The sequence below is a fragment of the Mustelus asterias genome, chromosome 20, assembly GCF_964213995.1.
Source record: "Mustelus asterias chromosome 20, sMusAst1.hap1.1, whole genome shotgun sequence".
In the NCBI taxonomy this organism is placed as follows: Eukaryota; Metazoa; Chordata; class Chondrichthyes; order Carcharhiniformes; family Triakidae; genus Mustelus; species Mustelus asterias.
In genome coordinates, this window is record NC_135820.1 from 58,744,664 (window position 1) to 58,758,441 (window position 13,778).

At 42.0% G+C, this 13,778-nt stretch overlaps 1 protein-coding gene across 1 annotated transcript in view; it reads right to left on the minus strand.

Annotated features, from left to right (window-relative positions):
• Window positions 1-13,778, minus strand: part of LOC144508568 (nucleolar protein 4-like) — a 276,236-nt gene that overhangs the window by 179,843 nt on the left and 82,615 nt on the right. The window contains exon 5 of the mRNA XM_078236640.1: window positions 3,927-4,068. Coding sequence (XP_078092766.1) covers window positions 3,927-4,068 — 142 coding nt within the window. The remainder of the gene's footprint in view (window positions 1-3,926; window positions 4,069-13,778) is intronic.

Consider the following 13,778-nt stretch of genomic DNA (forward strand, 5'->3'; position numbering starts at 1 on the left):
CCATTTGGTCCAAGTGGGAAGGAGGTCTTCTTCCAGAAGGCTGCAATGTCAGCAATTACCTACTGTGTAAGCCTGAGCCTCCTGAAGCACTGGTGCTCAGATATGTTGAGAGGGTTGATCCTTTGCCTGTATACCTGTGTTGGGGTTTCACCTCCTTGGAGCTGGGTCTCTGGATTCATCCCCTCCGTGCTCTGGCATGTGACTGAGACAAAGGCAGCTGATACTGCTGTTAGCTATGTGCCTGCTGCTGTGGTGCTACCAATGTTGCTGCTCCCCTTGTTCCTCATCAGAGCTTCAACGTAAAATTGCATAAGCTGCTCTCATGCTGTACTCAGGCTGACAGCAGGAAAGTACAACTGAAGGTGCTGCCTTGGCGAGAGGCCAGTGTTAACAGCACTTTTTCTAAGCATGTGCTTCCATTGCTTGATAAATGATTGCCAACTTCTTTGTAGTCCATTCATCTGTCTTATACTTTACTCACCTTCAGATGCACTTCCGGGTCATTTGTATTAGATTTTAATTGTCATTGCCTAGAGACTATGTGAATATTTCTGATTTGATCTAAAAAGCACTGCTAATCGTGGTACATTTTGCCAAAATTTAATACCCTCGCATGATTTCTACTACTATTACACAAATTCAGTTATACCTACAGTCAGTCAAAATACAGAAATAGCAAACCATATGTAACAGTTCACATTTTTCAAAAAGCCCACTACAATTAAAAATGTATTAGAAATGTGCCACTGAAAGTCTTACTGATATTTCACTTCTGAACACTGAGCAGTTAAACAGGCTTTCTTTAAAATGAAAGTGACTAGCATTCCTCGTCATAGTCATGTTAAAATCTCACCACTGTAAAAAAATTGGCACTAATGTGTAAGTGTAACATGCCAGTGTCTGTGGTGTTGATGAACTTTGACACTAACAAGATTCTGAAATGAGAAAAGGAAGCTACTTTTCATTAGGACAGAATATTATTTAATTTACTGTCAGTGAGGCATGAAAACACACAACCAGATAAAACTTTACAGTTGTAATTTCCATTTGCCTAATATCGAATGCACACAGAATCATAGGATCCCTATACTGCAAGAGGAGGTCATTTGGCCCATTGAGTCTGCACCGACCACAATCCCCAGGCCCCACCCCCGTAACCCCACGTATTTACCCTGTTAGTCTCCCGAACACAAAGGGGCAATTTACCATGGCCAATCAACTAACCCGCACATCTTTGGAGTGTGGGAGGAAACCAGAGCACCGGGAGGAAACCCACACAGACACAGGAAGAACATGCAAACTCCACACTGTCATCCGAGGCCAGAATTGAACCTGGATCCCTGGTGCTGTGAGACAGATGTGCTAATCACTGTGCCACATGTTTTTGTAAACAAAACGATTCCAGCTATCCTCAGAATTAGGGGCAAGTTGACAAGAATAAAAGCTTGGTGAAGCCAAGCTGCATAGGAGTACAATAGAAGCAAATTGTTGCGGATGCTGGAATCTAAAATTGAAACAGAAAATGCTGAACAATCTCAGCTGGTCTGAAGCTTATGTTTCGAGTCTGGATGACCCACAAAGGGTCATCCAGACTCGGAACGTTAGCTCCATTCTCTGTCCACAGATGCTGTCAGATCTGCTGAGATTTTCCAGCATTTTCTGCTTTTGATGTACTACTGGCATCTAACCATGCAGCTTACCAATACAGAGAATTGATACACATCATACTACCTGTTTAGCCATAAGCATCCTCCCCACTGCAATACAGTGTGCAGGATTATCTGCTGCAAAGAGGAATACTAACATGCAATGACAGTTCTGCACCTCTAACCCCCATGAATGCGGTAGGCTAGGTACCTAAAACAAGACAACTAAAGTATCATTGACCTGTCTTCTCACATTGTGGACTATCAAGTATGTCATGAAAGGTTCACTTGATTCCAGTCTTTACTAGGTCTGTAATCCTGGAGTCAACCTCCCTCAAGGAGACTTAACTTCCACCCAAAGAAAATAGTCCTTAGTCAATCATTAGACAAGGAGCAAGTCTGGGTTTGAACACTTCTTGAAGAAGTCTAAGAAAGCTGCAGTAATTCCTTACTTAACACTGTAGTTGCGTTTCTGGAAAGTATAACTTTGAATGAAACAAAGAGCAAATCGGAATTTCCCCATTATAAATCAATGTAAAGGCTGTAGTTAGGTTCTGAAAAACTTTCTCATCAAAAACCAGGTTAAAATATGATACCTTGTAAGTTGAAATACCTTACATTGCTAAATTATTCTATTTGTAAATGACAAGACTTTTTTAAAAATGTTTTAATATAGAAGAAAAGTGCTTTCTACTTACCTCCAGTTCACTGTCACTCCCTTTCACTACCTCCCTGGCTCGCCAGCTCTCCCGCTCCCCAACCCAATGCTTACTGACTCTTGGCTCCTCGATTCTCTAGCTTGCTGCCTCTCCAATTTCCTGATATTCCAGCTCACATTCTGTCCAGCTCTCCCAGTCCCCAGCCTCAGCGCTTGACAAACCTCTCTCTTGTCGATCCCCCCCCCCCTCACCAAACCTCCTGCTCATGTGTGAGCGAGGGCTTGTGAGATGAGCAGCAAAAGCAGTTTTGAGTTGCCACGGCAAGGTAAGGTAGAGAGACACCAAGAAGGAGGCTCAGCAGCGAGAGGGAGGCTCAGCAAGTTGGAATGTCAGCAATCAGAAGGGTCAGGAAGCAGGAGAGCCTACTCTAAAATGGTACCAATCGGGTCATGTGACCCACTTTAGACCTGGCGTGAGCCAACTTTAAAATTAAACTCGTAATGCTAAAGATGAATAATGGCCCTAATAATGGACTGACATTTTAACACACATAGTTTGCTCTGTTTCACTTGGTGACAACATTTCAATCTGAAGACTTACATCCCTCAAAAAAATCCTTATGTCATCAGAATATTGTTTTTTAGAAATGTAATTGTAAAACTACAGAAACTAGGGGTGGTATTTTCTGGCCCTTCCCACTGGTTGAATCTTCCAGTCCCACCAAGTCAATGGGGATTTAAATGGATTACTGCATGCGGGTCAGAGAGTTTCAGCATAAAACACTTCACACAGTAAGTTGTGTTTAAGAAGTTTCTACAAAACAATAAGCTGGTATAAATACTTATCTATTATTGCTTCACATGGGTAATTAATTCTAACGTATCTTTCAGCAATAAAAACAGGCCTATATCTTGGGCAAAGTAGCAGAGGTAAAGACAAGAAATGGAATAAAATCATTTGAATGTAACAAACTTTATTAAAATGTTAGCCATGACTCAGTGACAGTACTCTTGCTCTAAATCAAAAAGTCATGGCTATCAAAGACTTGTGCACCTATTCCATACTGACATTTCAATGTAGCAGTGAGGGAGTGCAGAGATGCTGCCTTATGGATAAAATGTTAAACAGAGCTCAGCTACCCTCTTAAGAGAAAATAAAAGATCCCATGTGATTACTTGTAAACCTGTTGGGACTTTAACCCAAATAAACCTGTTGGACTTTAGCCTGGTGTTGTGAGACTTCTTACTGTGCCCACCCCAGTCCAACCCCAGCATCTCCACATCATATTTGTAAAGGAGCAGAGAGTTCTCCCAATGTACTGGACAATATCTATCCCTGAACTAAAATTATTAGAACAGATTATCTTCAACTCAATACTGTTTGAGGGACGTTGCTGTTTACAAATTGGTTGCTGCATTTCCCTACATTACAACAGCAACTATAATTCAACGTACTGCATTGGCTGCGAAGCACTTTGGAATGTGCTGGAAGTTGCTATATAAATGCAAGTTAATTGTTTCATACTTACATCCAAAAGACAGTTTCCATTTCAATTTACCAGCAAAAACAATGCAACAATCCTAATTTCTTGATTGATTTTATTATTTAACTGAGAACTTACCATATTCTTGACTATGTAGATTTTGCGGGCTGTGCATTCTTTCTTCTTGACTGGGGCTTAAATCAGAGTTCACACACTGGTCAGCTGAAATCCATGTGGTGTCACTCATGTCAAAATCATCGCTGCTCACCGAACTTTCATCCTGCAAGAGAAAATTTGTTCATGACTACCAATATCTGCTGATTAAGCCCAACTACATTTCACCAAATGTTGTCAGTATGCAATGACATAGCCAGACGTACACTGTATATTATTATCCCCTGGGGTGAAACATCAACTATTGAGTGTGTGGATTCACACACTACCCCTGAGAAATTCCTGCCAGCAATAAACATTCTGGTTTCTAGAGCGACACATCATTGGGGCCTGCCATAAGCTGTTCATCAAGAGAATGGAGTGCATCTGTGAAATACTGGGGTGGATGGGAGGTGAGAGACAAAGTGCCTCAGAGAGTGGGTAGGGATTTTAGGAACAGTGCTTCTGTAAACTAGGTGTAGGGAATAGAATGCTTCTATGAACTGAAGAGAAACAGCGTCTCCATAAACTGGGAGCAATCCCTCTCAGAAAAGGATTCGTCCAGATAGATTTAGGGCAAAGTGATTAGTCTGTTGAATATTAATAGATTAACAGTCACTTAATTTTCCTATTTTTAAACTAAAAATCAATGAGCTGAAAATAAAAAAGTGTTCCAAATTAAATGAAGTAGAGCATTTTTGTCAAAATTCTAAATTATAAATGGGCACAGAATGAAGAGGGAGAGGACACTGTATTTAGAAACTGTGTGCTTTTGTATGTTTTCTAAGTACTGCTTTGTTTGCAAACACTCACCACTTTGAAACTCAATATTTTAGAAAATAGAATTACTTACAATTGTTTTACATTTTCTCCAGTTTTTCAACAAGATTATTTCTAAACTACGTCAAAAGAACTTGCGGGCCTAAATAACATAGTAGTCATTCAAAGCCCCTCCTTCCCTCTCAAATACTGCATGCCACATTGAAAAATACTTTAATAATTCATGATTAGGAGGTTAAAAGAGAATCTTCCTATGCAATATTGCTTAATCTTCCTATGCAATATTGCTTCATCTTTCTTGAAGAAGTATGTTCTCAAGAGTAACATTAACATACAAATAGCACCGTGCTACCGATTTTCATTTCTCTCCAATGTCTTGTGACCTGGGACATATCAAGAAATAGATATAATATAAACATTTAAAAAGTGTAATTTTTAAATTGCTGTAATTTCAATCACTCAGCCAACCTTAAAGATATCTTACAGCCTATAACATGGAGGATTCAATTGGTTTGCTTATTGCCACCATTGCTCCCTTTTCTATGTAACTGAGGACAGACATTAGTGTCTGAGAGCCAGCCTCTCTAGAGACAGGTTAGAAAGATTCAAGAATCTTCATATAAATTATGCATACTTTCAGTTCTAGTGGTATTTTTGCCCAGGTTGCTATGGTAACACAATGACTGTATATAAATGGACACCACAAGCCCATTTCCAGAGCAATGACTTTTATAACAGTTAAAAGTTAAGATATGCAAAAGCAAATCTTAAAGCTTTTCATTGCTAAGATGATAATGCAGCAATTAAGGTGCTCAGTTCACAACCATGCTTATAAATTTGCATTCTAAGACTGTCTCTCTCCATTCTGCCAACCACAACTGTAATTTCCCAGCATTTGAAGTAGGTGCTGAGAGAGCTCACCTAGCAATAGCAAAAAGGACCACATCAGGTTGAGGAAAGAAACAATCAAGGGTAGTATATCTCACTCCAAAATAAGCACAACATTTGGCTGAATAAATTGAAGCAATGCATGGCACAAAAGTTCATGATTCTTCTCTCGCACCAAGTTGAAGGCTGTACAAAGCCAAAAGTTTCTAAGCAGAAAAATGTGGGAAACTTATAAGCAAAAAAAAAGTTCCCTTCCCTATTCTTAGACCATTTTAGTACAATAAAGTAAGAACCAATGACCTGCTAAATGTAATCCACTATACACAAAACTAAGGTTCTCTTCCAACCAGCTCCCACAGCTCAACACCTCCATCAAGATCAACAGTGGGATCTTGGAAAATGTGGACCATTTTCCATATCTTGGGAGCCTCCTCTCAACGAACGCAGACATTGGTGAAGAAATTTGTCATTGCCACCAAGATGCTAGCTCAATCTTTGGCTGTCTATGGAAAAGAGTATTTGAGGAGCATGATCTCAAACCTGAGACTAAGGTCTCGGTTTATCAGGGAGCAGTGATCTTCAAATGTTTTGGAGACTTGGACAATCTAAAGCAGGAACCTCAAGGCACTTGAGAAGTATCATTGCCTCCAGGTCCAGTGGCAAGAAGGGCATCATACAGCCTCTCCAAAATCAACATGCCCAGTATCTAGGCACTAATCATTCAAAAGAAACACTGCTGGGCAGAGCATGTTGCTCCAATGCCTGATACCAGAATCCCAACGCAACTGCCCTCCTCAGAGCTCAGTTGTGGCAATGAGGGCAGTGGAAACACTTTAGGGATGGCGTCAAAACATCCCTGAAGAGATCAAACACCCTGTTGACCATGAGAGCCCCTGGCATTTGGCCAACCAAAATGGAAAAGGTTTATTTAGGAAGACACTGAACACATCAAAAGATTTCATCAAGAGAACACAAAGGCAAAGTTGAAGCGTTTGGAGAGTGCGCACAAACCTCTAAACACCTTAATTGCCCAACTCTTCAAGCACCACCTGCCCGCATGTGGCAGAGACTACAGATTGCACACTGGATTTACCAGCCATTTCAGAACCCACCGAACCTGAGTGGAAGCAAACCATCCTCAATCCCGATAGGCTACCTAAGATGATTAAACACTGCAAGACTTGGGCCATTACAACAATTTCCAAACTTCTGTCACATCCAGCAATTTCATCAAGTTTCACACTGGCTTCAGTGAAATTTAGTAAACAAGGAAAGGATGGAGGTGTTGAGCTGTGGGAGCCTTTGTGTTCTCTTGATGAAATCTTTTGATGTGTTCAGTGTCTTCCTAAATAAACCTTTTCCATTTTGGTTGGCCAAATGCCAGGGGCTCTCATGGTCAACAGGGTGTTTGATCTCTTCAGGGATGCTTTGACGCCATCCCTAAAGTGTTTCCACTGCCCTCATTGCCACAACTGAGCTCTGAGGAGGGCAGTTGCGTTGGGATTCTGGTATCAGGCATTGGAGCAACATGCTCTGCCCAGCAGAGTTTCTTTTGAATGATTAGTGCCTAGATACTGGGCATGTTGATTTTGGAGAGGATGTATGATGCCCTTCTTGCCACTGGACTTGGAGGCAATGATACTTCTCAAGTGCCTTGAGGTTCCTGCTTTAGATTGTCCAAGTCTCCAAAACATTTGAAGATCACTGCTCCCTGATAAACCGAGACCTTAGTCTCAGGTTTGAGATCATGCTCCTCAAATACTCTTTTCCATAGACAGCCAAAGATTGAGCTAGCATCTTGGTGGCAATGACAAATTTCTTCACCAATGTCTGCGTTCGTTGAGAGGAGGCTCCCAAGATATGGAAAATGGTCCACATTTTCCAAGATCCCACTGTTGATCTTGATGGAGGTGTTGAGCTGTGGGAGCTGGTTGGAAGAGAACCTTAGTTTTGTGTATAGTGGATTACATTTAGCAGGTCATTGGTTCTTACTTTATTGTACTAAAATGGTCTAAGAATAGGGAAGGGAACTTTTTTTTTGCTTATAAGTGGGATTACTATCTCAATGGAAACAAATTAAAACATGCTACCGTGCAAAGGGACCTGGGGGTCCTTGTGCATGAGACGCAAAAGCCCAGTCTGCAGGTACAACAGGTGATCAAGAAGGCAAATGGGATGTTGGCCTATATTGCGAGGGGGATAGAATATAAAAGCAGGGATGTCTTGATGCACCTGTACAGGGCATTGGTGAGGCCGCAGCTGGAATACTGTGTGCAGTATTGGTCCCCTTATATGAGGAAGGATATATTGGCATTGGAGGGAGTGCAGAGAAGGTTCACCAGGTTGATACCGGAGATGAGGGGTTTGGATTATGAGGAGAGGCTGAGGAGATTGGGTTTGTACTCGTTGGAGTTTAGAAGGATGAGGGGGGATCTTATGGAGACTTATAAGATAATGCAGGGGCTGGATAGGGTGGAGGCGGAGAGATTCTTTCCACTTAGTAAGGAAGTTAAAACTAGAGGACACAGCCTCAAAATAAAGGGGGGTCGGTTTAAGACAGAGTTGAGGAGGAACTTCTTCTCCCAGAGGGTGGTGAATCTCTGGAATTCTCTGCCCACTGAGGTGGTGGAGGCTACCTCGCTGAATATGTTTAAAGCGCGGATGGATGGATTCCTGATCGGTAAGGGAATTAAGGGTTATGGGGATCAGGCGGGTAAGTGGTACTGATCCACGTCAGATCAGCCATGATCTTATTGAATGGCGGGGCAGGCTCGAGGGGCTAGATGGCCTACTCCTGCTCCTATTTCTTATGTTCTTATGTTCTTATGTTATATATATTTTTTAAAAACAGCTAAAATTAAATTCCATTTTGGGCATGCAATAGAATATTTTTTTTAAATATGGGGGAAAGAAAAAAATAAGCTAACTGTACCATCCCTATTTATTACATTGAATACATTGTATTGAAAGATCTGACACAGTATGTCCTCAATTTCTTCACCCTTTCCACATACTACAGAATTTCACATTATGTGCTGGTTGCCAAGAATATGCCTTGTTAAATGCTCAGATGACCCAAAAGCATTATCTGTAAGGAGCAAACTGTGTCCCTTGCAGATATACATGCACACATGCATATATCCCAATTTATTAAGAATCATTAACATTAACAAGTCTCACTTCATTCGCAGCTAAGTCAATCTTCACAGCAAAATTGCCAAAGAAAAACCCTGCACAGACTGTGTGGCAGGTTGCCACTAAAAGTACTGTACTTAACACTTTCACTAGGAATCAGTCCAATGCTTAGTATACAATTCCCATTAAAATAACAAGAATTCTTGAAATGATTAGGATTGCATGAGTTATTGTACAGCTCAGTGTTCTGTAGCTTGTTTATGTAAGTGAATTCTGGTGGATAATTCAAACCAAACTACAGCATGCCACCACCCAATTTTTTTGAGGGATGTCCTTGAGCGTTTCCCCTTTCTGGTCTTTCACACCATCTATGTCCTGTAACAGAAGAGCATGCAGTTGGCCTGCTTCCAAACTCCCTCTATGTTAATTTTGAGCTGGTTAAAAGGAAGTGCATGACAGCATGCCCCAACATACTCTTGATATTTTCTCAAATCCTATCGCAAAGCACATGGGCTCCACTCAGTATTTCCTTAAAACAACAGAATAATCGGGCATTCAGCACAATGAGTGAATAAAGGCTAAATAAAAGCAACAAATGTTCAGCAGGTCAGGCAACATCTATCAAGAGAGATTTAAGGTCAATGATCTTACATCAGAACTGGGATAAGTTAGAGATATAGTAAGGTTTTAAGCAAGTCAAAGTGGGAAGGGTGAGTAAAGAACAAAACAAAGGGAAGGCCTGCAATAGAGTGGAAGGCAGGTGAGAATGAACAACAGTTCATAGTGCAAAGCCATAGGGAGTGGTAATGGGTCATATAAGGAAACAAAAGATGTGCCTAGGCCGGAAAAGTGTGAATAGCAAAGTCATGAACAGCTGCCGTCTGTATACAAAAAAGGAGAGAAAAAAATCAAAACCAACAAAGAAGAAAAGAAACAAAGTTAGCGCAGAGGTTATAATCTGAAATCACTGTCAAGACCAAAAGGTGCAAAACACTTAATTGAAAGGTAAGATGCTGTTCCTTGAAGTTATATTGAGCTTTATCGGAACTTTGCAGGAGATCGTGGACAGAAAATCAGAATGGTGCAAGGTGGAGAATTTAAATGATGGGCAACAAGAAGCTCATTTGTAATCACACTTGTAGACTGAATGGAGGAGTCACCTAATTTGTGCTGGGTCTCCTAATGCGGAGTAGCCTACATTGTGAGCAGCAGGATTAATTTGAAAGAAGTACAAGTGGATTGCCTGAAAGGAGCGTCTGGGCTCTTGCATGGTGAGAAGGGAGCAGATAAAAGGACAAGTGTCGAATCAGCTGTGCTTGCATGAAAAGGTGCTGTTTGAAGCGGGAGGATGTTGCGGTGACTGAGGAGTGGACCATGGTGTCATAGAGGGAACTGTCCCTTTGGAATGCTGAAAGGGAAGGGGAAGACATGGCTTGGTGGTGGCATCATACTGAAGAAGATGGAAATAGAGAAGGTGATCTGTTGATGCAGAAGCTGGGCGGGTTAGAAGGTGAGGACACTGGGAATCCTATCAAAGTTCTGGGAAGCAGGGAAAGAGATGACAGCAAGAGATGAACTGGAATGTAGACAGTTGAGAGCCATGTCAATCACAGTGGGGGGAAATCCTAGGTTGAGGAAAAAAGGAAGACAGATTGAAAACGCTGGTATTAAAGGTTGCATTTACAGATTTGATGAAGATAAAGAAAATGAAATAGAACAAGAAGTAGGTTGTGAGGAAGTGTAATAAAGCTAACTGCGAGAGTTGGTGCGATTATAATGAATATTGGTTGACAACCTGTCATCAGAAATTGAGACTGAATAGTCAAAGAACGAAAGCGAAGAGTCACAAATGGACCATGTGAAGGCAAGAAGAGAGTGCAAACGGAAAGCAAAATTGGTCAAATGTTGCAACCCAGGCCAAGTCCCAGAAAAAGAGGCAAAAGGAGACCCGAGTAGGACTGGAATGATGAATGACCCACATATCCCACAAAAAAGCAGGAATAGCTAGTTTCCATGCAGTTTCCAGTACCTTTTATGTGGAGGAAGAGACTAAAATCAAAGGAGAAGTTGTTCACTGTGAAAACAAGTTCTGCCAGGCAGAAGAGGGTGGTGATTAATGGGACTGGTTTGGCCTCTGTTCAAGAAAAAAAGGAAACAGTCCTCAGACCATTCTGGTGAGGAATGGAAGTGCAGAGAGATTAGATACATATGATGAAAAGGAGACAGTAAGTGCCAGGAAACTGGAAACTATTAGGGTGTTAGAGGGCATCAGAAGAGTCACAATGTAGGTGGGAAGAGAGTGGAAAAAGGGAGAAAATAAAGTCAAGATCAGAAGAAATAAGTTCAGTGGGGCAGGGACAGACAGAAATGATGGACTGACTAGAGCAGTCCTGTTTGCGGATCTTGGGAAGGAACTAGAAGAGAGCCATTCAAGGTTGGGAGACAATGAAGCTAAAGGCCACAGAGGAAAAATCTGCAGATAACTTGAGGTCAGTGACAGTTTTGGGCACAATGGCTTGATATCTGGTGGTTGGGTGATGGTCCAATGGGAGGTAGGAGTAAATGTCATCAAGCTGGTGTTTGACTTCTGCTTTTCTCAGAACACTATTGCAGTGCCATAGAAATAAAATTGATGAAACTTTCCCTTAAACTGAACTTGCTGCTATCATACCACACTACAACAGTTCTACACTCGACAGCAGGTTTAATAACAATGATTGGGTTAAACATAACTGAACAGAATGCTGCAGATTCAGGGGGAGATAGGTTGGAGTGACTGATGGGGTGGTGATGAGACAGAGAAATTGAGACGGTCAATGTTATTCTAGCAGTTTTCAATGAAATGTCCAAGACAGGGTAAGAGGCCAGAAGTAGGGAGCCAGGTGAAGATGGGTAAAAGGGTCTGCTGATTTGTGATGGTGAGGGAAGACTCCCAGCCAAAGTGGATGCAGAGCCAAAGACAATAGAAGAGCTCCGTGTCAAGCTCTAAAATCACTGGGGTGGGGACATAAGGGGATAAAGCTGTGGCAAAGAATTAAAACTATATTGTGCATTTAACGTCATACAATGTTGCACCAAGAAGCTATGCCATTATGCAACCAAACCATCCACCGATAATAACTATTGTTTGGCGGTGACAACTTCACATTGAAAGATGACAATTTTTAAGATAGATGTGACAACATGCAAAAGAATAAAAATAATACTTTACAGTTTACATCTTTTAGAACCATAGAAGAGGCCCTTCGGCCCATCGAGTCTGCACTGACACATTAGAAACACTTGAACTCCCACCTAATCCCATCTGTCAGCACTTGGCCCACAGCCCTGAATGTTATGATGTGCCAAGTGCTCATCCAAATACATTTTAAAGGATGTGAGGTGACCCACCCCTATCACCCTCCCAGGCAGCGCATTCCAGACCGTCACCACCCTCTGGGAAAAAAGCTTTTCCTCACACTACCCCCTAACCCTCCAGCCCCTCACCTTAAAGTTTAAAGTTAAAGTTTATTTATTAGTCACAAGTAAGGCTTACATTAACATTGCAATGAAGTTACTGTGAAACTCCCCTAGTTGCCATAACCCGGCACCTAACCTGCACGTCTTTCAGAATGTGGGAGGAAACCCACGCTGATACGGGGAGAACATGCAAGCTCCACACAGACAGTGACCCAAGCCGGGAATCGAACCCCTGTCCCTGGTGCTGTGAAGCAGCAGTGCTAACCACTGTGCCACCGTGCCGGTAGCCTAAGTCTCCTCGAATTTATGTCCCCTCATGACTGACCCTTCAACTAAGGGGCACAGCTGCTCCTTATCCACTCTGTCCATGTCCCTCATAATCTTGTACATCTCAATCAGGTCGCCCCCCTCAGTCTTCTCTGCTCCAACGAAAACAACCCAAGCCTACCCAGCCTCTCTTCATAACTTAAATGTTCCATCCCAGACAACATCCTGGTGAATCTCCTCTGCAGCCCCTCCAGTGCAATCATATCCTTCCAAGAATGGGGTGACCAGAACTGCACATAGTACTCTGGCTCACCAAAGTTCTATACAGCTCCATCATGACTTCTCTGCTTTTGTAATCTATGCCTCGATTGATAAAGGCAAGTGTCCAATATGCCTTTTTCACCTCCCTATTAACATGCCCTTCCGCCTTCTGAGATCTGTGGACAAACACACCAAGATCCTTTTGTTACACAGAACTTCCTAGTGTCCTACCATTCATTGAGTACTTCCTTGTCAAATTACTCCTTCCAAAGTGTATCACCTCACACTTTTCAGGGTTAAATTCCATCTGCCACTTACCTGCCTATTTGACCATTCTGTCTATATCTTCTTATAGCCCAAGACACTCAGCCTCACTGTTAATCACCCAGCCAATTTTTGTGTCATCTGCAAACTTACTAATCCAATCCCCCCATAGTCATCTATGTCATTTATATAAATGACAAATAAAAGGGGGCCCAACACAGGTCCCTGTGGTATGCCACTGGACACTGGCTTCCAGTCACTAAAGCAGCCTTCTGTCATCACCCTCCGACTCCTACAACTCAGCCAATTTAACAAATAACCCTGTATCCCATGTGAATTTTCCTTCTTTACAAGTCTCCCATGTGGGACCTTGTCAAAGGCTTTGCTGAAATCCATATAAACTACATCGACTGCAGTACCCTCGTCTATGCAGCTGGTCACCTCCCCAAAAATTCAATCAAATTTGTTAGGCATGACCTCCCTCAGACTAAGCCATGCCATGCTGACTATCCCTGATCAAGCTTTGCCTCTCCAAGTGGAGATAGTTCTCCAATAGTTTGCCTACCACTGACGTGAGACTCACAGGTCAATTTGTGAAGCTTGTCAGATTACAGATTCAAAGTCCACTCCAGAATTGAATGCATAACATAGACCAACACTTCAGTACAGTACAAAGGGAGCATAGCTGGAGGTGTTATCCTTTGAATGAAATGTTAAGTTGAGGACCATCTGTTCAGATGGGCATGAAAAGACCTATTGGCATTATTAGAAGAACACCAAGCA